Source organism: Pempheris klunzingeri, chromosome 14 (genome assembly GCF_042242105.1).
Source record: "Pempheris klunzingeri isolate RE-2024b chromosome 14, fPemKlu1.hap1, whole genome shotgun sequence".
NCBI lineage: Eukaryota > Metazoa > Chordata > Actinopteri > Acropomatiformes > Pempheridae > Pempheris > Pempheris klunzingeri.
In genome coordinates, this window is record NC_092025.1 from 2,001,792 (window position 1) to 2,025,289 (window position 23,498).

Consider the following 23,498-nt stretch of genomic DNA (forward strand, 5'->3'; position numbering starts at 1 on the left):
TCTTGTTGGGTTTTTTTTTTTTTTTTTTTTAATTTATCGTCCACTAAAGGAAAAATGGATGTAAGTGGGATTTACACATTATGGCTTGGTTCAAACACAAAATAAACTGTTGGTGGAGCTAGTGAATGTGTATGCCAGGGATGGAGGCCAGCATAAGATGAGAGCAACCTGTGAGGTTCAAGAAAAGAGGTTATTGTTCCGGGGCTTCAGCAGTTTCATGTCTCTTAACATGGACCATGTGCTCAGGAGAGGGGGTCCTGCACCCAGACTACTCTGTCCTTCACAGCAATGGCAGGGGGAAGCAGAGTGAGGCTGCAGGGCTGGTTAAACATCCTGCTGAAAAGAACAGGAAGGTGTACATGCACACGAAAGTCAAGCTTTTCAGTTCTATTCTTCTATTTATGGTGATTAAGTACCAAAAGTTAAAGGGTTAGTTCACCCAAGTTTACATGCTTAGACACTCTTTCTGTCTTATGCCGAGTAGGTATCTATAAAACCAAGTAAAAAAAAAACGTAAAAAAGTAAAACTTTATTCATACAGCACTTTTCAAAACAGAGTTTGAAGTGTGTATATATGTTGCAATGTATACATGTTACATGTAGATCTGTGCGATTGCATTTTGGCACCTTATCAACATTCTCCTCCTTTTAAATGTGTTGCCTTCATTGTTTCATCACACTCTTAAAATAAAGATAAATTCAATTTTAAAAAGTTACACATTCCACTGAAAGATCTATAGAATAAATGGTGTTTCTTATGTGGTGTGATATCCACATGTTGGGTCGTGGTTACTGTTTTCTTCATGGAGATAAAGGAGGAGGTGATTACCTTGGGAGCCAGAGAGCTTGAATCAAATTCCAACAAATAGCTCATTATTTAGGTCTGGATGTCAACTACAAAGGTACACTGGGACTGGACAGACTGTTTACTTGTCCTTTGAGGTTTCCTGCTAAATCACTCAAGGACAATAGCAGGAATGGTGTGTTTATAATAGCTCTGAAGAAGTTAAGGAATCTCTTCGAGGTTGGCAGGTTAGATGCATAAGCAGCCCTTCATCTTGGAGCCCTGCTGTTGCGCAGCCTATTCGGGCAGTCTTTGTCCATACTTCATTAAAAAGATAACAAGAAGCATCTGTGCTGAATGGCTTTCTGAGGTATGCTGTAGGTTGAAGGGAGTGGCCCAGCTAGCTGAGAACTTCTATCGTATTGTTTTCTTGTTCATAGATGGAGAGAAAAAAAGAATCTTTTAGCCGTGTTTACATCACTGTCAGTTCTTGCTCTCTTTTTAGCCAGTAGTTGGTTGGCAGGTTGATACGTCCACCACTTTGTCCAGATATCTCCACAACTATTAGATGGAGTGTTATACAGACATTAATGGGGCCCAGAGGATTAACCCTATTGACTTTGGTGATCCCTCTGCTTACCAGTAGCTCCACCATGAGGTTGACATTTGTTGTTTAAAGTGAAATGTCTCAAAGCTATCAGACTGATTGCCATCAGATTTTGTACACAACCATTCACGCCCCACTCGGGTTGAATTGTAGTAACTTTGGTGATTTCTTGAACTTGTCATTTAGTGCCATCGTCAGATTTTAATTGGTCCAGTCCTTCACTTTGTAACTAAATACCTGCAAAACAAATGACATTATCTTTAGCCATAGCAGTGTTTTGTGTTTATTTGCCAATTAGCAAATGTCAGCATGCTAACATGCTAAACTAAGATAGTCAGTCAGTCAGATGTCAGTCTCACTGAGTCTCACTGAGCAGCTAGCATGGCTGTAGACTCTCAGTCTTGTTAGCACAGCTATGATCATGAAAATTGGTGTTGACCTGAGACTGCCATGGTGTTGTATTATTAATCCTATATAGGTGTTGTGATCTTTTGATTCAGGGTCAGATTGCACAACATTTCTTTTAAAGTTGCATTTGGAATGAAGTGATGATCTACTTTGGCTTAAGTTTTCGGCTAGTGCATACTGTGTAGGGTGCTGCTCAGATTGAGCCCCTCCTCCCCCTCTCCTTGTGATTAAAACAACGGAAGAAAACAAAAGGAAAGGAAAATAAAAATGAGAGTGCAGGGGTTGGGAGCGAGGGTCAGTGGACTCCTGGATATTCTTAAGAGCCGTGATGAAAACCCAGCACGACAGAGCGAGGAACCGCCACATCACTCAGGAGGTGTTTTAACAGCATAGACGAAGATGGCGAAATGGTTATACTGGGGTCTTAAGTGCAGCAGTGGTCATTAAAACAGCATTCACTGACAGATGCTCAGTGTAATGATTTCTCAGATATTGAAAATTACAGCTCGCTGTGATTTATATAGTAACCACTGCCATTAGAGCCTTGACAGTTGCAAGGCAGGTGTTTTTTTAAAAAAAGCAGGCCCAGATGATTTATGGTCCCATGCTGTCTGAAATTGCACATTAAAGACATTGTGAAACTCACAAGCACCCCCCCACCCCACCCCACCCCCACCATTAAAGCAGGGGTGTAAGCACTGGCCAAGCCTTGTGTCCAACATCTGAGCCAGAACTGTTGTTCTGCACATTTGGAGTATTAATTAGGATGTCTAAACAGGCAAGCCAACACATGTGCAGACCTCAGCCTGTGTATATATTACAGCAGGTCAGCCAGTCACTAGGACTCTTCCCACCGTATTCTCATGAACCATGATAAAGCTGAGCACGACCACCCACCTGCATAGCTGTGTCCTCCTTTTATACTCCTACGTGTAATATAATGGACCCAAGAGGGAAGAGAGAGAGGAGTCCAATATACTACAACATGCTTAAATACTCTTGTACAAGAAGCACCTAATGACCTTGTGGCCTTTGTTCTCTTATGGAGTTTAACACAAAAAAAACAGAGTTCAGATGGACTCAGTGCCCTCCAGGTTGGCTCTCTCATTGTTGTCAAACTCCACAAACCAGTGTCAGTTTGAAATGAGTTGTATGTACAAAGAAAAATCCATACACAAAGCTTTAACGAGAGTCTGTGGGCTGTAGTAAGCTCACCTTTTCTCTTTGCACAAACAGCCCACAAATGTGGCCATTTAACCGGAGGCTATAAAAGACATCATGTGCTGCTGACACCTGCTGGGGGGCCCCCAACTGCGGTCCAGGCAGACAGTGTAGACAGCCGTGGTGGTCGATCACTCGAAGATGAAAGAATTACAACTCATCCTGCTATTAAAAGATCCCTCGACGGGAATAAAGGAAAAGGGCAAGTAGTGTTTTAGAATAAGAAATAGACAGGAAGAAAGCAAAAAAAGGTCCTATTATTTCATCTCATCATTGTAGCTGTATGTTTATTGGTTGTTTCCTCCTTTTAACAAGAGTCCTTCCTTTTATATTTTGAGGTTGTCTGTGTGTCGACCCTGCTGTTAAAGAGCTGGCAGGCCAAGGGCATATATATATATGTTCTCACTCATAAAGACAGGGGACTTTCCTGTGGGATGCAGCATTCTTTTTACAATGTCATGGCTCCACACTTATTAATTACATATTTTTGTGTCTACACACAGAGCCGGCAATTGCACGTTAACTATCCTGTGGTGAGATTGCTCTGAGGGGTAGATGAGAAGAAAAGAGAGGGGCATTTTTTACGAGAGGGAGGGGAAAAGTGACAGATTTACTTCTGCTCTCAACTCACTGTCATTTCTTTTTCATCTTTTTGTCCAGTGCGCACAGTTGAATATTAGCTAAATGAAAGCAGATTTCATGTTTCAGTAATCAGTCTTTTAAATGGACGCTAAAGTGAGTGGGTTTGTTGATTACGGTGCCTGTCATATTCAGTTTGCTGTGTTAGTGTGGCGGACATGACCCTTCAACAGAGCTGCCACTGAGGGGAGCAGGAGAGGGATGTGCTGATGGAAGAAACGGCTTGATTAAGGAAAGTGAAGAAATCTGAGGAGGACTGCTGAGATAAAGATGATTTGATTTGATTTATTTGTACAACAAAATTAAACAAAAGAACCAACGGCATTGTGCGCGAGGTGCAAGAGGTGAAAAAAGCACAACCTCATTTAAAAAAACACAAACGAATTCTTACAGTGCGAGCCAGTGTGGGAGCACAATTAGTGCTAGGAGCAGTACTCCTCCAGCCTGTGAGGGAATCTTTCTGGTTTGCGTCTGTTTATTCTGGGCCCTTCATCCTGATTGACAGACAGACTGATTTTAGCCAACATATTTCTACAGGACTGTAATTTATTTCATCCTGTTTAGTGTAGAGGATAGCTTCAGTTATGCTGCAGCCGCTGGCTAAGTGATTTAAAATGGCATTCTGTCTCCCTGTCCTTCCTTATGTCTCTCCCAGACATGCACCTCATACACTTCTACTGCTGTAGCAGACCTGATGTCTGTTCGTAGCTCAGAACTGAGTTAGATAAAAACTGGAAAAAAGGGACTTTTTAGGACTGCAAAATAAATTATTAGCAGTTGCTTTATGTTTAATTCATGTGACTTCATATATTGACTTTTTTCATTGTTTTTTTGTCTACTTCTTTTATTCTTGCTTTGAGCACTTTCTTGTTATGGTCTCTTTTGATAAGTCACAATCTCAGTGGGACAAAGCTGGTCAGATTAGATAGAATATAAAATAATAAAATGTGCTAACTGAATCACATACTCTTTTGGTGCCTCCTCCCTTCCCTCTGTCCTCAGACTTCCTCCCTCGATCCTCCCCGCTGCTGTGTAATGATATATTTAACTTTACTGGACGTCCCCGGGAGGAATTCCTGGGGTTTGGTGAACCGGAGTCTCTCCAGTGTGATTTCAGACACAGTGGACAGCGGTCATTAATCACTTTGCTGTGACGGAGCCTGTGTGTGTTCATGTGTTTGCGTGTGTGTGTTGGAAGTGGCTCTGTTTTCCTTCACACGGGTGTTCATCAGCAAACAAATCCTATCTGTATGTGGGGAAGTGATATTGGAAATGCCAGCGATGCGAGGGGAATGCCTTTTTTGTTTTTCTTCCCCTCTCTGGTAGTTATTTCCTATTGCTGAGATATGACCTGTGGCATGTCACTTTCTCCCTTGGGCCCAGGCTGCATGTTGGGGATATGGAGGACCAAAAAGTGGGCCGCTGTGTGGCCCTCAGGCTGCAGAGTGAGAGAATTTCTGTGGCTAGGAGGATCTCCATCTGTTAAGGGTTTACTTCTTTAACTTCCCAGAGTTGCAGTGTAATGTGTGAGTGAGGAGGTGTTTACAATGAGCATTAGGTCAAAATATTTTCTGAAATCTCCCAACAGACTCCAATATGAGCAGGAGAAAGCAAAACTTGCAAGAAATGAAGTGGAGCCAAATAAAAGAAATAAAGATGTCATGATGAAAATCCTTGGACGTGTTCATGTTATTAAGAGAAAATGCTTTTACAGCTGAAATGCTGAAACATAAATGTCATCAGATTTGTCTCTAATAGCATCTGAATTAAATCTAACCTTCAAAATACCACAGGGTCGTCTGAATCAATACATTAACCTGCAGGGTTACAGCGCTGTTAACGTGATCTAAGTTGACAGTGGAGGCCAGTGAAGTGCCAACGCTGTATTTTCTGCTTTATTCTCCCATTGCCTCAGGCACCTACAGGTCATAGTAAGAGGCGCTGAAGAGCACCATATCTGCTCTCACACAGGATTAACAAAAGAGCATGACCCAGTCCCCGGGGTACACACACACACACACACACACACACACACACACACACACACACACACACACACACACACACACACACACACACACACACACACACACACACACACACACACACACACACACACACAGAGTAAGCCGGATGCTCATACTCACCAGTGCATACTCATCATGCACATACACCCATGTGCAAAGCATTCAACACATGCCTGCACATACTGTACGGGACTCACACATCAGAATACATCAGCTGCTTCTGGCAGCACTGTCTTATCTCATGGGATGGTATATTAGTCACTTTTTAAAAACCCTTTAGAAGTGTTTGTGCCACATTTTGAGTCTGTTTTGAGGCTCCCATTGAAGAGCCTACATTATTAATTTTGTTTTTTCTATTAGTAATCACATTGTCTTTATGATAACACAGCCAATCAGAATACCCTTGTATGCACACCTACAGTACACCGACACACTGACATGCATCAAACTGCTGCTCCAAACACATTTCTGTGCTGTTGTTTTGACGTGGGCCTCCCCCATATGGCCTCAGACAATAACACTAGCTTTATTAATTCGTTTTCAGATTGAAAGACTTATCTTTACAATAATATTTCCCTTCGACATTGGCAGCAACAACTATTGCAACAAAAAAGGAACAGCTGTTTATATGCTAACTGCACACATCTCACGTGTGTGTTTTTGGATTTTTGTTTTTACAAAGACCAGATGTCAATTTCATGTGCAGAAATGAGCAGTGAGAGAAAGATTTTCCTCCCACTTCTGGAAGAGCACTGTTGGCTGTTTGGGTGAGAGGTTAATAGTGGGATTACTCTGAAGGTTAAGGTGAAGCATTTAGAGATAAAGTTTAGACAGGGTTAAGATATGAATGCAGATAACAAAGGTCGCCACAAGTGTTTTGATGCAAACAGGAGTGTGTTGTGTGTGTTCTTTCAGACCAAAGCTCTGCTCAATTCATGGAAGTGGTTTGCCAAAATACTCTGTCTGCCTCAGTGAGAGATGGGCAGACATGAGCACATAGTGACAGGAAGGGATAAATGTGTCTTTAAGTCCTAGTAAGGAGAATTTTACCACTCTGGATGTCAGCATACAGCCCACTTTACCCTACCCCATTACCTAGGGCTATCCTCCCCATCCTTCATGACCACTGCCTGTGTAGTCCTAAGTGAGACATCTGACTGGCACTGATGGGACTTTCCCACCATGCTGAAAGGGAAAGTTCTTTGTTCCCATTCAGAGGCACATGGGCAGGCTGTTTGGACGCCTCCGCTCCTGTTTGATATTTAGGTTTAACAAGGTACGGAGGTGGCGTGTGTGGGGTGGGATCATAGACGCAGATCCAGCTTCCTCAACCATTTGCAAGTGTTACTGACTGTAAACACTGCTGGCTACATGAACAGCCACTTTGACTGACAGGAAGAATCAATTGCCTGTTGCAGAGCCGCAGAGCAACAGTAGTCTGAATCCCTCAAAGTAAAATGAATAAATGAGAATGGAAGCCCCCTTTAATCCCACCGTTCTTTATTGACATTTTCTCATGGATAGACCACATATTGCGATACACAGTATGGATATAATGTTGTTGTAAGCTTGACTGTGCTTAGTTGTGTGTTTGGAGAGCCTGAGCACGTTTGTTTCTAAAGTCTGATGAATCAAATGGAGTAAATCACCTGTTCCTGTGTAACGCGTTGTTTCTTCTTCTTTCACAGATTTCCTTTGTACCCCAGAGGAGAGCGGTTTCATTTTGAATATGGTGTCTACTTACTCAACAAGAATATTGCCCAGGTAATCTACACGCACATATAGTGCACTAATGTTTGCTTGTAATGTGTCAATGTAAACGTCTGAGAAAAGAACATTTATTAATTACATTACTAAGTCTCAAGTCGAAACGTTTTTGAACCTGGATATTCTCTGATTAAGGCACTGTGGTGGTGAAACAACAGTCAGTTGTTTAAAGTTAATACTGTATATCGGCCATCCTAAAGTGTTTCTCTTGCTTCTTGCATTAATTTGCTGCCTCTCTTACTCAGTGCATAGGAACCTGTTGTGCACACACAGGTATACATGCTTTCAGTAGGATGATGTTTGCACTGTTACAGTGCCCGTGTTCATCGTAATGTGTCGCCTAGTGCTGATGTGTTTTTAGTCATGCCAGTGGCATGGTTATATGGAGGTCCATCAATTGACATTTGGGACACAAGTTGCATTGATGCACTAAATTGGATTCTCACTCTCTCTCTCTCTCTCTCTCTCACTCTCTCTCACTCTCTCACTCTCTCACTCTCACTCTCTCACTCTCTCTCACTCTCTCACTCTCTCACTCTCTCACTCTCACTCTCTTTCCCTCTCCAACTCTCCAGAAGACAAACACCTCAAGGGAGGGTTGAACTCTTGACCTATCCGTGCTTATTAAAGTACACCTAATGTGTTGACCTGGGTTACTCCCTCCACTCATCTCAGACATTTAGCACTAACTTTAAACAATTGGCATTCCATTCCCTGTTTTCCTCCCCATGCAGGCGGGAATGAAGGGCCTCTTCACTGAATTAGATGGGGCAATTAGCAATAGCAGGTGGCTGACTTCAAACCACTGCACTTTGGGAGCTTTTAGTTCTAATGCAAGACCACAAGCTGATAGCCAATATCCATGTCTGCCATCTTCCCACTGGAGTCTAAGAGTAAGAAAATAAGCCAGATAAGCAAAACATTTTGGACAGCAAGTGAAAATAAGTGCTCTCTGAAACCACCAAATGGAAAGACACAGTGGCCTGTTGTGTTTTGGAAAAAGTCTCTCTGGATATAGTTCCAAGTAATATCAGTGCAATGATTCCAAAATGGAAGCCATTATTCACGGTTGGTACTATATTGTACATTGTTAGCTCAGTGCACATTGTTGAGTATTGCCAAAATCTTATCAGACATTCATTCCATTAAGTCAAGTCAGTTCCGTTTTATTTACACAGTACTATATCACAAATCACAGATATGCCACAGGGGGCTTCACGATCTCTACAGTATATTTATTTGACACCGTCTATCCACAGGCCCACAGCGAAAAATAACTCCCCAAAAATTCCTTCAAATGGAAAAAAAAAATGTAAGAACCTTGAGGAAGTAACAGGAGGGACCCATCCCACAGGACAGAACAGAAAGCTGTGTGCACAGAATAGACCAACAGAGTAAAATTACGTGATGGACAATCAGGATGGCAAAATTATAGATAAAATGTACACATATGAACAATCAGTAAACTATCGTAGCTTGTTAAACCATTGAAAATAGTATCTTATTGTGATGGTGTAATATTCAAATAAAATATAGGTTTTTTTGCTTCTAAACTTTAATATGAACTGCACATATCTGCACTGTATATATGCACCATAGAGAGATGTGAGAGTTGACACTATTTAATGTTTTTCACATGTAATATCTGGCACACAGTCATCTCAATACATATTCCTACCTTTCAACTCACACAACCCTCACCCATAATCTTTTTTTATTAAAGACGCATATCATGAACTAAGCATTCTGATATTTCTGTTTCATGAACCATAACCATGTGGTGCCATCACACATAGCACTGCATACTCCTTCTTGCTGAGAGTTTAATTAGACTGTTGATACTTTTGCATGGAGAGATGCCTTTTCTGTTGTTCAAGACTAGAATATATTCTTTAAGTCAAAGGTTTAACTCGTCTAAAAATGTCTGCCTTAAAAAACACCAGAGTATATAAATTTTGCTTCAAAGGAATGAGCTCCACAGCAGATGAAAAAAGAGATCCAGACAGATGGACGTTTTCACCGATGTCCATGAAAACTAATGCAGAAAGATTGAAATGTAGAGCTTTGAAAGCAGATGTAGACCATCAGCTGTAACACAGGTGGGCACATGTGAGGAGGGCTCGATAACTTTGTTAGAGCAATCTATGGAATAAATTGATAAATGCCAACATACCTCTGTCTAGTATTTGTGAACATGTAACATCTGTGTTGGGGTGTTTCTGTGAATCTTAGTGACTGAAAGGGTGCGCAGCTAACTAAATGTAGCACATGCACATAGGAATAAATGAATTGCTCATAGTACCATAAGTTGGGATAGCGTAAAGATGAAAGGTCACCTGGAGGACCATACTTCTTTTTCTTATTTTCACTAAAGCTAACATTCACTACTTTTAACAGCTTGGTAGGGCATCGGTATTTTTACAGGATGAAATTTCAGCTTTCATTTAAAGTCCTGTCTTATGCATTCCATGTGTGCCTGACTACGACCACGTTAAGGATGAGTTATCAGGTTGACTCCACAGCGATAGAGCGGTGCCACATGAGCAGTCCAACTCCATATGATAGTGATAATAAGCCATTGTTTCAAAGCTGAAGAAGTGGTAAACATGTCACAGTTGATAAAGTGGAACCCACCGCAAACAGTGCTTCCCCATCCCAGTTCAGCTTATTTCTGCACACCGCATTAGACTGTGTACCCCTCTGAGTCTGATCTTTGAGTTTGTTGGATCTCACATCACACATGTTCATATTTTGGAGCTAAAAGCTAAAGTTGGCAAAAGCATGAAGCAACAGAACTCCTCCATGCTACATGTAGCCTCTCCTTGTAAATCTAATAAGATTCCTTAACCATGTCATTCTAAAACCTCTTAATCAGTGAGACTTTGTTTCACTCCTGCTCTGCTGTATGGTTCTTGTGAATTTATTGCAGCTTTTATTTGGAAAGGGTTGTCTTGTTGACCCCCACAAATGGAGCCTGGATTTTCTCCTGCTAATATGATTTAGCCACAGATAGCATTTCAATTGTAGTAACGTTATTATAGTCAATAAAACACTTGTCTTACACTTGTCATTTGGTCAAATGTGTCAACGTCACCAGCCTGATGAGGCATTGCTGCAACTGGAATGTCTACAGGACTAGAAAAAAAAACAACTAATAAAAACAAATACTGACACTAATATCATCATCATAACTTTATTTCAGACACATTTGTCCATATCACATAGCATTTTTGAAAAATAAAAACTAAACTGAATTGAAAGCAAAAATTAAAAACAAAATAAAGAATAAAAACTAGTGAAAAATACAAAACTATAATAACTCTGAGTTGCAGTAGACAGTTTTTTCTTCTCTGTGCCTTTTAATGGTCTCCCCTTGGTTGAGCCAGGTGTGTCGTGCAGCCACTGCACAGCTTGGTCGATGTCTGGCTCTGTGATACAAAGCAGAGGTCTGGTTTCAGAGCAGACCCGACTGACTGGCTGATTGGCTGGTTTGCTGACTGACTAGAGCCTTGGTGGGAGACATTAGCCGTCCATCTCTTATTGAATTGCCTTGCGTGGCTGTGTTTGAAAGTGAAACAGGAAAGCTGACGAAGGATCAGGGCCACAGCAGGTTGACCCTGCTTTGATGTAGCAGAGGGAGAAGTTTGCTTTTATAGGCCTTGTGTCATGAGGCCAGGAGCGAGGATGGGGAGGCTTCTTGGAGCACCCTGGAACACCCTGGATGTGTGGTGATAACACACCCCCATGTTGTCACTTCAAGTTAATTCCTTTGACAAGGTGAAGTTAAGAAAGGCTTCAAGGAATGTCTGGGCTGAAACCCAGCCATTCTCTCCAGCTCCCTCTTATTTCTTGTGCAATCAGTAAACATTGCAAAATCTGCAACGCCTGAGCAAGTCTCTCATGTTTATGTGGAGACATTTTTGTTAAGATGCATATATTCTCTGTGGGCCCAGTTGAACCCATACCAGAACGTGATTTACAGAGAATGCGATTTTCTCGTAGCTTAACTGAATGGCATCTGGCCGCTTCTTTTGCTTAAAGTAGTTGGCCACAGGTATGTAACTTGGCCTGAAGTGCACATCCACAGGGGTTCACAAATGTTAAACCTGCCATTCCTCCATTCACAAAGACAAATTAGTCAAGTTTGTGTAGCTGAAAACCAGCAGCCTTTTGTCTGGAGGCAGGGCATGCATTGCATTCACTTTCTCTCTGTGTATGTTGTTGTGAAATTGCCATGTGGGGCTGATTAGATGACAACGGATGCTACAGAAAATCTCTACGTTTTTAGGAGGAGGAGGTGGGTACAACAATTAGTTCTCAGTCACTAAGCTTGGCGTATCATATTTTGTGGGCCTCAGGCACAGGAAACCTAGTATTGGGAATTAAAACACAGCAAATCTGTTGTGGCCCAACCAGGTCACCTCCGGGTTCACCTTTATTTCTGTCTACTGGGGAAAGTTGCCAGCAGTCTCCCACCTTCCAAGTCTATAACAACATGATCTGCAGCCAAAGTGCCATTCTGGTGGTCTGGTGCATACGTCAGAGCGTCTGTTGCCATTAAGAGTGGCAACTGTGGCTTCATAAAACACGACTATGACTCATGGGTGAGCCTAATGTGTTTAGTGGTTAGTGGAGGTGGCAGAAAGCGGAACAGGAGCTGTTTGGCTGGAGGTATTCTTGGTGAAGCTATTTGGAAAAGTTGTAGGTTCCAGCAAGAATAACTTTTTCTTGAAAATTACATTAATAATAAACAAGAGGTAGTGTTTCCCATTGGGTTACAGTCTGCTCATGGAAGTGGTAGATACAGAATGGTGTGCTGCCTTTATTTTCTGCATTACTGAGTATTGACATGTAGCAGGTCAATACATACAGATCAATTCAATTCTAATTGTAAACAAGGGAGCATTTAGCATTATATTCATGTGTAATGGCTGTGTTGAACATCTCACATTAATAGGAAATGCATGGTTACATTCAGCGAGGGCCACATTTGGACTCAGAATGTTACAGTGGTTACATGGTGTTATCAAAAGGCCAGTGTGCCCCAATGCAAACTGTACAGAAGGTTTCCCTACTTTCAACTGTACAACAGTTGATCTGAATACAGTGTAACGAGAGAAATTGTAATTTTCCTCTACTGACACCACTGAAACTGAGGTTAACCATAAGTCTGAATGACGTGTAACTGAAAAATGAGCTGGCTGGAGAGCAGTCTCTGTTTGCTATCTAAAAGGAATATGGAAATGTACTGTATGTGTAATGGTGAGGTGACTGTAAGCAAACCCGTCCGCCTCCTCTTCTCTTCTGCTCACTCTTATCTCATCCATTTCTTCTTTGACAATTACAGATATTCGAAAGTTGCCATGACGTCCTTCAGCTCTATGACAAACCTAATGACCCCAGTCAAAAGAGATGCGACATAGTCTTGGCATAGCCCTTTCTGGATATTAGCTCACGTAATTGTGCTTGGATAAAAACCATATGACCCAACCAAAGACGTGCAAAAAGTGAACATTACACAGCTCCCTTCAACCTCATAACTCCGCTCCATCTCCACCAAATTGTCAAGGCAGTTAAAATTCCCTCAAAGTAAACTATCCTTACCTATTACTTTATCTCTTTTCTTCTCTGATGCGGATGTTGGAGATGGTACAATATCTACAACTGGGTATTGTAAATTTACTTGATTCCCTCTAGTGAAACAATGGGCGTACCATATTTGCACATGATCTCAATTTTTCCACAGTTGACATTCCTGAAAGCAATTGTGTGTTTACTCTCTGTCGGTCCACAAGCCTGTGAATCAGAAACGACTGTGTACATTGAGTGATTGTGTAACAGTTAAATGTAGGATATCAAAATCCTATTGTGATATATAGTAGATAGTTGTAAATGCACAGATCTCCAATCTCAGTTTCTTTTGCCACATGTTTTGCAAACTTTCCATCAATCATATTCAAATTCTAACCATATTATGCCAGACGGGATTGAATTGAAATAGCAGTGATAGCTTTAATGTGTCAGACCCCTTACCCTGAGCCTACTTCTTTATGGGAAAAAAGATCACTGACAAGGATCCATTATTTGATCCAAAGCATTCCTCCCAGGAGAAAAGTTCTGCTCTCTCTCTATCTGCTCATATCTGCAGCATTTATCGCCATTTTTTCACTCATCTATTACTTGAATTCCCTCGAATGAGAGCAGAAATTACAGCTTCAGCCGATTTCTCAGCAGGGTCTTTCTGAGAACTGGAACACTTTTAGACAGAACTATTCCAGGTTTCCCCTCAGAAGCCTGTTGGTCTTTCTCTCCTTGCCCTGCTGAGGCTTGTGGTTCGTGACTCAGTTCTCGGTGCGTTCCAGAGAACGGTCCTGAAAAAAAAAGAAAGAAAAACAGGCGATTACATCTCCACTGTCCCCCTTAAACAACAGCAGTCATTCTTCTGTCCAGCCACCTCTGCAGAAACCTCATCTCAACAAACAGACTCCTCAATGTTCAGAAATCATAATGTAACCCACTGTACGCTGTTTGTTTATCTGAACCCTGGACCACGGTTCCCCAGGCTCTGCCACCATCTCAACCCTAAGACAGACACAGCCTGGAAGTAATCAGGCCATTTCAACGGCCTGCTGCCACTCATTGTCTTCATCCTTCCATAACAGCCACATCCGTTTTCCATTTTACAGGGATTGATATGATAAAACGCATAATGGGCAGGACAGGCACCAGAAAACGTAGTGCCAAGTCAATGTAATATACCTCACTTTCACCCTTAACAGGAAGGTGGAAAGAAAAAATGAGGCACCAAGTGAAGTTCTCTTTTAGGCCCAGCCATAAACATGTCTGTTTTTGCTTTAGACCGGTGAAGAATAGCCCGAATCTGTATGCTCCAAGCGTCATTTCCCACATGGCCACATGCTGTACAAATGTTGGATAATCATCCCCTTACATCTAATAGAGGATAAGTTATAGACCCTGTGCCTGACAATGTGTTTTGCATTTGAACGCCATTAAGGTGCCACTTTTAACAAGATCTCTGTACTCCGCTGACAGTAAAAAGCACTTCATTAGTGTACTGTATTTATCCCATTTCAAGCAAGAAATTATTTTTGGCAGGTTATAAGTGGGTTAAATTGCGAGTTGTATTGTGAGATTGTTAACAGCCTGACAGGAGCAGAGACAGTAGGCCGATGGCTGTCTGCCCCCCCCCCCCCCCCCCGGTGATTGATGCAAAGAGGAGTAGAGAAGAGGGAATTCACTGTTTTAATGGTGCTGGATTTAAGATTAGATCTGTCAAAAGGTTGTAGTCGGAAGCCTACAGCGCTCTTGTATCTCATTTGGACTGTTGGCTGTATGTATTGGACTGACACTATTAGACTACGATTGGTATAAAAGGGTGTTTGTTTGCATTTAATTATTACCAATTAGATGTGAATTATCGTCAGCTGTCCTTTAATTGCAGAACACGTACTGTATATGTCCTCCAATTTTCATAATCAGAAGTAGCAATAATTACTACTGCCATTCTGAACTGATAAATGTTTTGAAACCTGATTTGGGAGTATTCCGTGGTTTATGTGTCTTGGCCCAGGCCAAGCAAGAGATGTGTGAGGAGAAACTTGTCCAGCTCCCTGCACTATTACAGGAAGAAACACTACTGAGAAATTACATTTAGATAAGAACTGCTTTTCTGCCCTGAAGAAACAGCCTGTGGGGAAAAAAGCTTCCAGTGGTTTGGTTGTCCTGTGGTTTTCTGAGACTCCTTGTTCAAGCTATCTATTAACCAAACCCAGGCCTTACAGAACACCTCTCTATGCCCATGGGTTTTCATAACCTTACTGTGTGGTCCCTGTTTTCCATCACACATTTTTGTTGGTAGCTACAGCTTGTATCCAGTGCCACTTCTTGGCCAGAATGAGATGTTGGTGGGACCCTTTTTACAACCAGAAGAAGGAGCACCCTTTTCCATAAACTGATATTTACCATATACTTCTGTATAAGGGAGGTTGTGGAGAGGCAGTTGTGTATCCGAGGTGCTGTGCTTGCAAAGCCTTAACACTACCCTGCAGGCTCTGCTTTTGATAAGAGAGAAGAGCTGAAGTGATTGATGCTTCAGTCCTGACCAGTACAATTCAGAGAGTGGTCTTTGTTGTCTGTCATCTTGCCGACGGCCAGAAGTTGTGATTTATAAGCAGGTCTCAGACCGCAGTTGTAAGTGTATGTCACTGTTCTGTGGTTTCCAGATTTGGGTGTGGATGCGTAGTGAGGCCGTCAGCGCGCTGCGATTATGCCTGAGCTCCAGGGTTTTATGGGAATTCCTCTGGACAGCCACCTATGACTTTATGAAACACTTAAATTCGTCTAATTGAATTTCCACATTTTGTGGTTGGCAGTTCCAGGTTTGTCCATCACCGCAAAGAGGTACCATAGGAGCCAGTTCCACTAAATATAAGGGTGAAAGTAAATGTTAATCCTGTGTCTGTGTGTATATGTGTCAGAGAAAGGGGGTGAGTGATTGGAGAGTACTTCATATGTGTCAAAGTACTCAGTTTTTGTTGGTTATTTAAGCCTTGACCGATGTTCGGTGTCTCTAGGTTGGCAGGTCAAGCCAAAATGTTATGTTATTTGCAGAGATTGATGAGGGCAAAGACGTCATAGGACGGGGTGGAAATTGTAGTAGTATAGTAATAGTATATTTTATAATAGCAGGATAAATAGGTCCGGGTCTAGAGATGATCAAGTGGCATGATTCATTTGCTTTCATGTACCATCTTTTCCAATCAAGTTCAAGATCATGTTATGATCATCGTCTCAGCATATCTTCTTCCCACACGTCAGACTGTGGACAAAATGCTCTGAAAACGAGGGCTTTGCTGTGATTCTGGGTGTTTGGAAAGTGTTGGCTGCTCTGCTCCATCATTTACTTAATAGTGCGTCTGCAGTTTCCAGCTGGTTGGAATTTGTAGCTGAGACCTGATTGTTTGGAGTCTGCTCTACCGTTGTCTCGCTTCATGCTCTACCACTCTACTTGAGCACCAAGGCCTCTCTAAAATCCCTTCACTTACAGATATCTCCTCTATCTCAGCTCCACTTCAACAGCCATGTTTCTATGGTAATATCTAAAAATGTTGGCTTAGGTTAGAAGGAAACTAACTGCTCAGTAGATGAAAGGAAAGAGAAAAAAAACTACCAGACTGTCTTTTTCAGGTTGAGCAAGCCATTTTTTCTTCACTGGAGGTTATATCTCTCCCTTTGATCATAGTTATGTCATTGTGTGTTAAAATATCTGCAGTTTTTGGATCCATTCTGTTTTTCTCTCAGTAAAGTAGAGGGAAACTGGACCAAGGCATACAAACGAAAGAATTCGCTCTGCTTGTGGACTTTTTGTTGGACTGGCCAAGATTAGCTCCTGGGGCCTCCACCAAGTTGTCATAGGAATGGACGGGGCAGAGACCAAGTATATTTTATGTCAGCAACCTCAGAAAAACTTGTTTTTCTTGTTAATTCATCAAACCCGTTGTGCTGTCATATGGTTGTTTGGGAGTGGAGGTATTCATTCATGAGCGCAGGCCTTACTGCAGCTCAGTGACATTAAACAGCTTTTAGAATAAAACAATGCTGGCCCCATCTGGTCAGTATTTGAAAAAATTTCAGCCATCCTGGCTCTGTGTTAGTCCTTTTATCCAGAGCTGTTCCTGCTGCCATGTGGATTTCATTACAGCTCTTTGACTCTGGGCAATCGGCAGCTTTTCATCTGAATAAACGCAGTGGTTCTGGACCACAGGCTTCTTTCAGTGACACTCATCAAGTTAACAGAGTCAATGTCTCTTTCCCCTAATTTGGTTTTGTCATATTAATCTCCGCATTAGTCTCTTTCTCTGAATGTCAGTCGCTGCAACACTCCTCTCCAGCAAATAAAGTCTCACCTCATTAGGCTTGTGTCTCTTTATCACCCCCAATGTCAGCCTCCATTACTCTGCCAGGAAGAGAGGATATAGGTGGGGTGTCCCCGCTGTCATGTCATCATCTATACCATCCAGCCACAGCTTTGTCTTTATTAATGAAGCGTCTGCGATGAGCCCAGGCCTGTTGTCCCAGAGGCCAAATAATCGTTTTACAGTTATTGGAGAAAAGTGGCTCATGAAAACAGCTGTTAAATAAACACCAGCTTCAAAAAACAGAGGCTGCAAGGTGGTTCTCTTTCTTAACTCTTGAAAATGATTGGGATGAGTTGTTTTCTCTGACTCAAAATAACTATATGTAATTAGAAGATATTAGCTGTATGTATGAAGACTTTGTTCACGTGACCTTGAGACAAGATGCACGAACATACCCGGACCTAGACGGTTTAAAATACACAAGATTTGACCATACATTTTCATATGCATCACAAAATCAACAGTAGCATGGAAAGCTGTCTAATATATGTTGGGCATTTATAAAATTATTTATATGTTAATGAGGTAGTAGTTCGTTGGATTTAACTTCACAGGAAAATCTCTGCTAAGTTCCAGTGAAATGTGAGCTTAGTCATATATTTAGATTCAGTTTGACTCAACTCTTGTGTTTGTTGTTGCGCTCCAGGTTGTTTCTCAACCATTATGACGCAAAGCAGGCATCACTAAAGTTTTAATGGACAAGTTATTGCCAATACTGTTGTCGTTGTTCCCATGGAAACGGACCCCATTTTTAGGTTGAAACATGTCTCAACCACTTTGTTGGCCCATACTTTTCAGAGTAATTAGGACGCTGTCCACCGCAACGGCACCCTGCCGTAGCTAAGTATGCACCCAAGTACAAATATAAACACAAATGCACATGCTGTAATTACATTATGTCAGCGCATGTGTTTGGCTTTTATGTGTTTGGAGCCTTGGCCTCACAACCATTATAACAGCCAGAGCAGTTTGGAGCAGTTTGGAGCGCATAGTTACTCTTTTGGGAAACAAGCAGGCGGAGACTTTCACCTGTCAGCAGTGTTTTTTTAATTCATCTTCGCCATCCCTGTTGACAAGGATCTCTCCCCTTGACAACCTCAGCCAGTCTACGCAGACTAGCCATACACTGATCAATAAATCCAATGGATGAGAGGTGCTGTGTGAACAGTTGTTTTGGTTTTATTTTGTCATAACATTTTTTGTGTTTTTATGTTACTGATGAGATGACAGATCATGTACTGTTAAGCAGCTGTTTTCTCTGAAGCTGCATGCAGTTGGTAATAGTTGGTTCATATGAACTGGCTGTTGCGAGAGAGCTGGACTGACCAGTATTTCACTTTAACCTTGAATTCAATTCTGCAGTGGCCCTCTTCCAGCTCATTAGAGAGTTAGAAACCACACATTCAACCTCACACTCTTTCCCTCATGCTGAATTAATGGAACAATCCACATAGTTGGCCACCAAAAGTGTGGGGGAAAATAAACGTGACCACACAATAGCTATTTGTTACTTGTTCATCATTCCTCCTCTGCCTCTCTCTTCAAGTCCTAATCGAATATGGTTCCTTGAGAATAAGGTCACATTTTAGAGGAATCTATGTAGCCATTTAGGTATTTATTTATTATCAAAACCTCTGCAGTTTGGAGAGAAGTGAAACACACAAAGTGGACCTTCATAACATACATCTGTATTAGGAGAAAGTAGTGTTATGGGTTATTATCATTTGACTGCACGGGGATTTTGAAGAAATTTAAATGGGAAGGAATGTTTTTATTATGCTTATCGTATCAAAATATATTACGGCATAATTTTAGTCTCGCTGTGGCACATGGGGGCTAGCAGCACCTGGAGAGGAAGTGTTGCAGATGAATCTAATCATCGTATCATAGGCAAACAAATTACGAGCTGTGAGCTGTTATTACCAAGCACAAAGTTGAGGGGGTTGAACTGTGGACAGTACTCAGTCTGAGCGCATTACGAGCTGCAAACCACCAGTCTTCTCACAGATTACACCTGTTTATCTTATTTAAAACAAATAATGCAGCAAACACACAGCAAAATCAAATATTGTAGACAGTAGATTTTGTCTTTGTAATCTTCCATGGACAAGTCCCAGATTCAAATCAGCCATTCGTTATGAGAAATTTTTGATGTACTGGGCTATGACTGTTTCAGTTCCAAACACTGCAGCGTATTGGCAGTGCCAAAAAAAAAAAGATGTTTTAACATCCTTAACACTATGCAGGGTCACAGTTGAACAAACCCAGATGACCAGAGAATGCTCTAGGCTCTCCAAAGTAAACCGGACACGGCCTACACTCTTCCCATACCGTGGCATTTTCAATTTGAAACCTGGAGCCAATGCAAAAGAAAGAGAAGACTTTTTATTTTCTTTTGTTTATTGTACCATTATGCTGATTTTGAATTTTTCATCCCTTTTATCCCTTCTCATCACTGCTGCATTTGACAGCATAATTTGCTTAAAATTAACCGGGTGACTCCTGTGACTGGACAACAGCAAGTTTACTTGGCTTAATGTGTTTATTACTATCCATCCATCCATTGTCTATACATTGTCACCATATCCTTAATGGTAACCCCAGCTATTAGTTCCCTTTAACAGGCAGAATAGCACTCAGCCATCTTACAGTGTAAAGTCACTGTTTGCATCACTGAAATCCCAGTTTCTAAATGTGAAATTGTGCTTACTTTTTATATCATATTTCACATAAGCTGTACTTTCTCTGTGTAATATTCTCATATAATAGTTTTTTCTAAAGCATAATGTGGACTTTGTCTTTGCCCGTGGCTATTGGATAGCTGACCACAATCTCTGATCTGTTCTGTAGGAGCTCAGGCATGGTTGATCTGTCAGCTTACAACTAGGGGACCTGCTAATGTTTAATATGTTCATAACCTTATCCTGAAGAGTCTACATGGAGATACACACAAAAACAAAAACTGCTCAAATCTGCAGTTTGCCCTGTCTGCATAAATAGTACAGTCAATAAACAAATGCATATTGCAGATGATACACATTGCTAACTCCTTCACCATGGATATATGAAAGACCTCTCATTTTACAATGTATACCTTTTATCCTCAGCAACCCAAATACCTCCACAGAGCAGTTTGATACTGCATATTTTATCCTGGTAGAATAGCAGCAGGGTCTGACTGGAAATCCCTTTGAACTCTGAAATATTGGATCTCTGAGCTTTAATCTGGGGCTCTCTGGTTACTGTTTTGATAGGGCAAGTAGTTGGCCAGTCAGTTGTACTGTAGGCCCGACATGATCATTTTACTGTCATCAAGAGTGTGTTCATACTTGACAAACTGTTTGTATGAAGTAAACTGAAAGGGGTTTATGATGTTATTTGTCAGATGGAAATGTTTGCTGTTGTTTAGTGGGGAATAGCAAGAAACATCCAAGCTGAGTCCCACATCAGTTATTATATCATTCTTCATTTCTTGTTATGGCTCACTCACACTTTTGACTTGTTAAAATAGACGGCTAAAGTAAGCAGACATTTGGATTAGTAGCTCTCAACAGCCATGACTTTGAAAGCAATACATTTGAAAGGTAGTAACTCCGACAGATGAAGAGGAATGTACACAGTTTGCCAGCCCAGGCTCTCCATGTGACCCCAAATCCTGTGGTAATACTAATAGAAAATCTCAGTCGCAAAGCAATCCACAAAATAAAGAGGAAACGAAAAGAAAATAATATGCCCATTCACAAGGAGTGGAAGGGAGAGAAATTGCGGGCAGCATGAAGCCAGGATAGGCACCTGCCCACAAACCATATATTCATCCTCCTCTCTGGCCTACTGTTTTCCTAGGGGCCTTGTGGAAACGCAACACACATATAAAAAAAGATTTCCCTTGTAAAATACCACAACACTTTTATTCCAAATAATAAAATGAGTGTGATCAGTCTTTGGCTAAAATTAAATGTTTTAATGACTATATTCGTCAGCCTTATTTATTCAAGGCATACTACAACTAGGGCAAAGTTTGTTGTTTGTTCAAGATCACTTTCCTCCACTAATGTATCTCTCCTTGCTGAGGAGAGGACATGAGACCTGTGCTCACTTCAGACTATCCTCCATTTGCCTCCAGTCACCCATCACACATCTCTTGCCCTTCTCTGTTTGGCACCATTCAACATTCAGACCACAAACGTTTGTGGCTTCCCTGAAGAACAAGCTCCGTATGCTTTGAATTTGAAACTACAAAGTATTGAATTAGCATATTCTCCTAAGAGAGCCTCACCCAGGCACCAGGAGTCCCTGTGAGAGCTGCCATGGAGGATTGATGATGGTGCTGCATGCCAATACTGCTAACAGGAAGTTGACCTCAGCGTTGTGACTTCACAAACAGGGTCAGCCCGTGTGGGTGTTGGATTACTTGACTGCAATAGCCTGGCTCCAGTGTTACAGTGGTGGGGTCATTAGCCCCGAGGAGCAGAATGATCCATGAGGATGGCTGCTCTTCCAATAGGTGTCACTGTAGGACACAACACTCATTGGCTTCCACTGACCAGCCCATACACAGACTAAATAACCACATCATGAAGGGATTTCATTAAGAGTGGAGGCATGGCAGTACCCACCTCTGACCCTCCCTGCAGTGATTGGGGTCAGAGGAGACTAACATTGGTCTCTTGCCACCGGTGGTCTCCCTAACTGAATTTCCTATTCATCTCTCACAGCCTAATTATGTAAATCTGTTGACTGAATTTGGTGGCAATATGATACTCAGCAAAGTGTAACAACAAGCAATGCGACGGAAGAATCTGGTTTGAATTAGGGCTGCATTTGAATGGGACTCGGCACAGTGAATACACCACACCTGTATTACATTACCAGTGTGTAGCAGACAGAAAGGATGGAGAGTAGAGTTAAAGGATGTTAAATGAAGTGGAAGAGCTTAAAGTATGCAATATTAAAAACTGTTTTATTACACGCTTGTTTGAAATGGCAACAGAGACAGGAAGTACAAAGAATATTACATTTCACCCTGTCTAGGAAGTACCTAAACATATAGTATGAACTATGCAGCGAGACAGTTCACATGGACACAAGAGTGGTTTACTTTAGTTCTTACAGTGATAATGCAGCTGCTAAAGTTAATAACTTAGTCAAACATCGTAATCTTAAGCATACTGCTCTACTATCTATGTCGTTGTCTAGAGGCGGGGATATGTTTATGAAAGGGAAAGGCTTTCAGCCTTGCACATATGTTGAGTTTTCCCGCCTGTAACACAAAATGGTATTAAAGGTTTGGGAGGATAGTTCACCAGCAATGTCACCAAATTTTCTTTTCTTTTCTTTTAGAACATCCTGTCTAACTTGGAACATAAAAACCAAATAACATTCTTTTACTGGATGTTTAATTTTAGCTGTGCTGTAATTATCTTGCTCACCTGCCTGTGCAAGACAGTGGTGAATATTTTATGTGCTGTAGATTACAGGCCTCTAACCTGAGCTGCACACCTTTAGATGATAGAGGCTGATACACAGACACAGTCCTGTTACATCCTTTCAAAGAGCTGTTAACCATTAGCTCCATCTCAGTCTAGGCTTGTGCCTTTGAAAGTTCTTGCTGTTGCTCATACATTTCCTTGTTTACACTGAGGGCTGCTCAGCAGAAGAATGGGCTTTGATTACTACAGTATGAAAGTTTCTTTCTTTATCTGTTTTTCCAACAACCACTAAAAGTTCCTATATAAAAATAGTTGTGTTGGAATTTAACATCCATCATAAACAATCAAGGTTATTGTCAAGATGGTTGATTTAATTAGTGTGTAATTAATTTATTTGAAAAACCCTGGACTGCTGGCGTCTATTATTATTTTTAATCTCTTGTGTTGACACATTTCTGGAATTGACAGGTTTATCAAGCAGTCACCATTCCTGTAATTTTGACAGTAAATCTGATAATGACTTGAAAGACTTCTGACCAATCAGTGCAAAGCACACACACTGCTGGCGATGGAAATCTTGTGTCACTGGTGGACTACACAGCTACAGCTTTTTTTTTTTTTTTTATTCTTCCAAGTATTTATTTTGGATTGAATTCATCTTGCTGTTTTTAGACAACT

The 23,498-nt window shown here is 41.4% G+C and overlaps 1 protein-coding gene across 2 annotated transcripts in view; it reads left to right on the top strand.

Moving 5' to 3' along the window:
• Positions 1-23,498, top strand: part of uvrag (UV radiation resistance associated gene) — an 81,925-nt gene that overhangs the window by 38,465 nt on the left and 19,962 nt on the right. For both annotated transcript variants that reach the window (XM_070843835.1, XM_070843836.1), the window contains exon 13: positions 7,375-7,450. In XM_070843835.1, the coding sequence (XP_070699936.1) occupies positions 7,375-7,450 (76 nt within the window). The remainder of the gene's footprint in view (positions 1-7,374; positions 7,451-23,498) is intronic.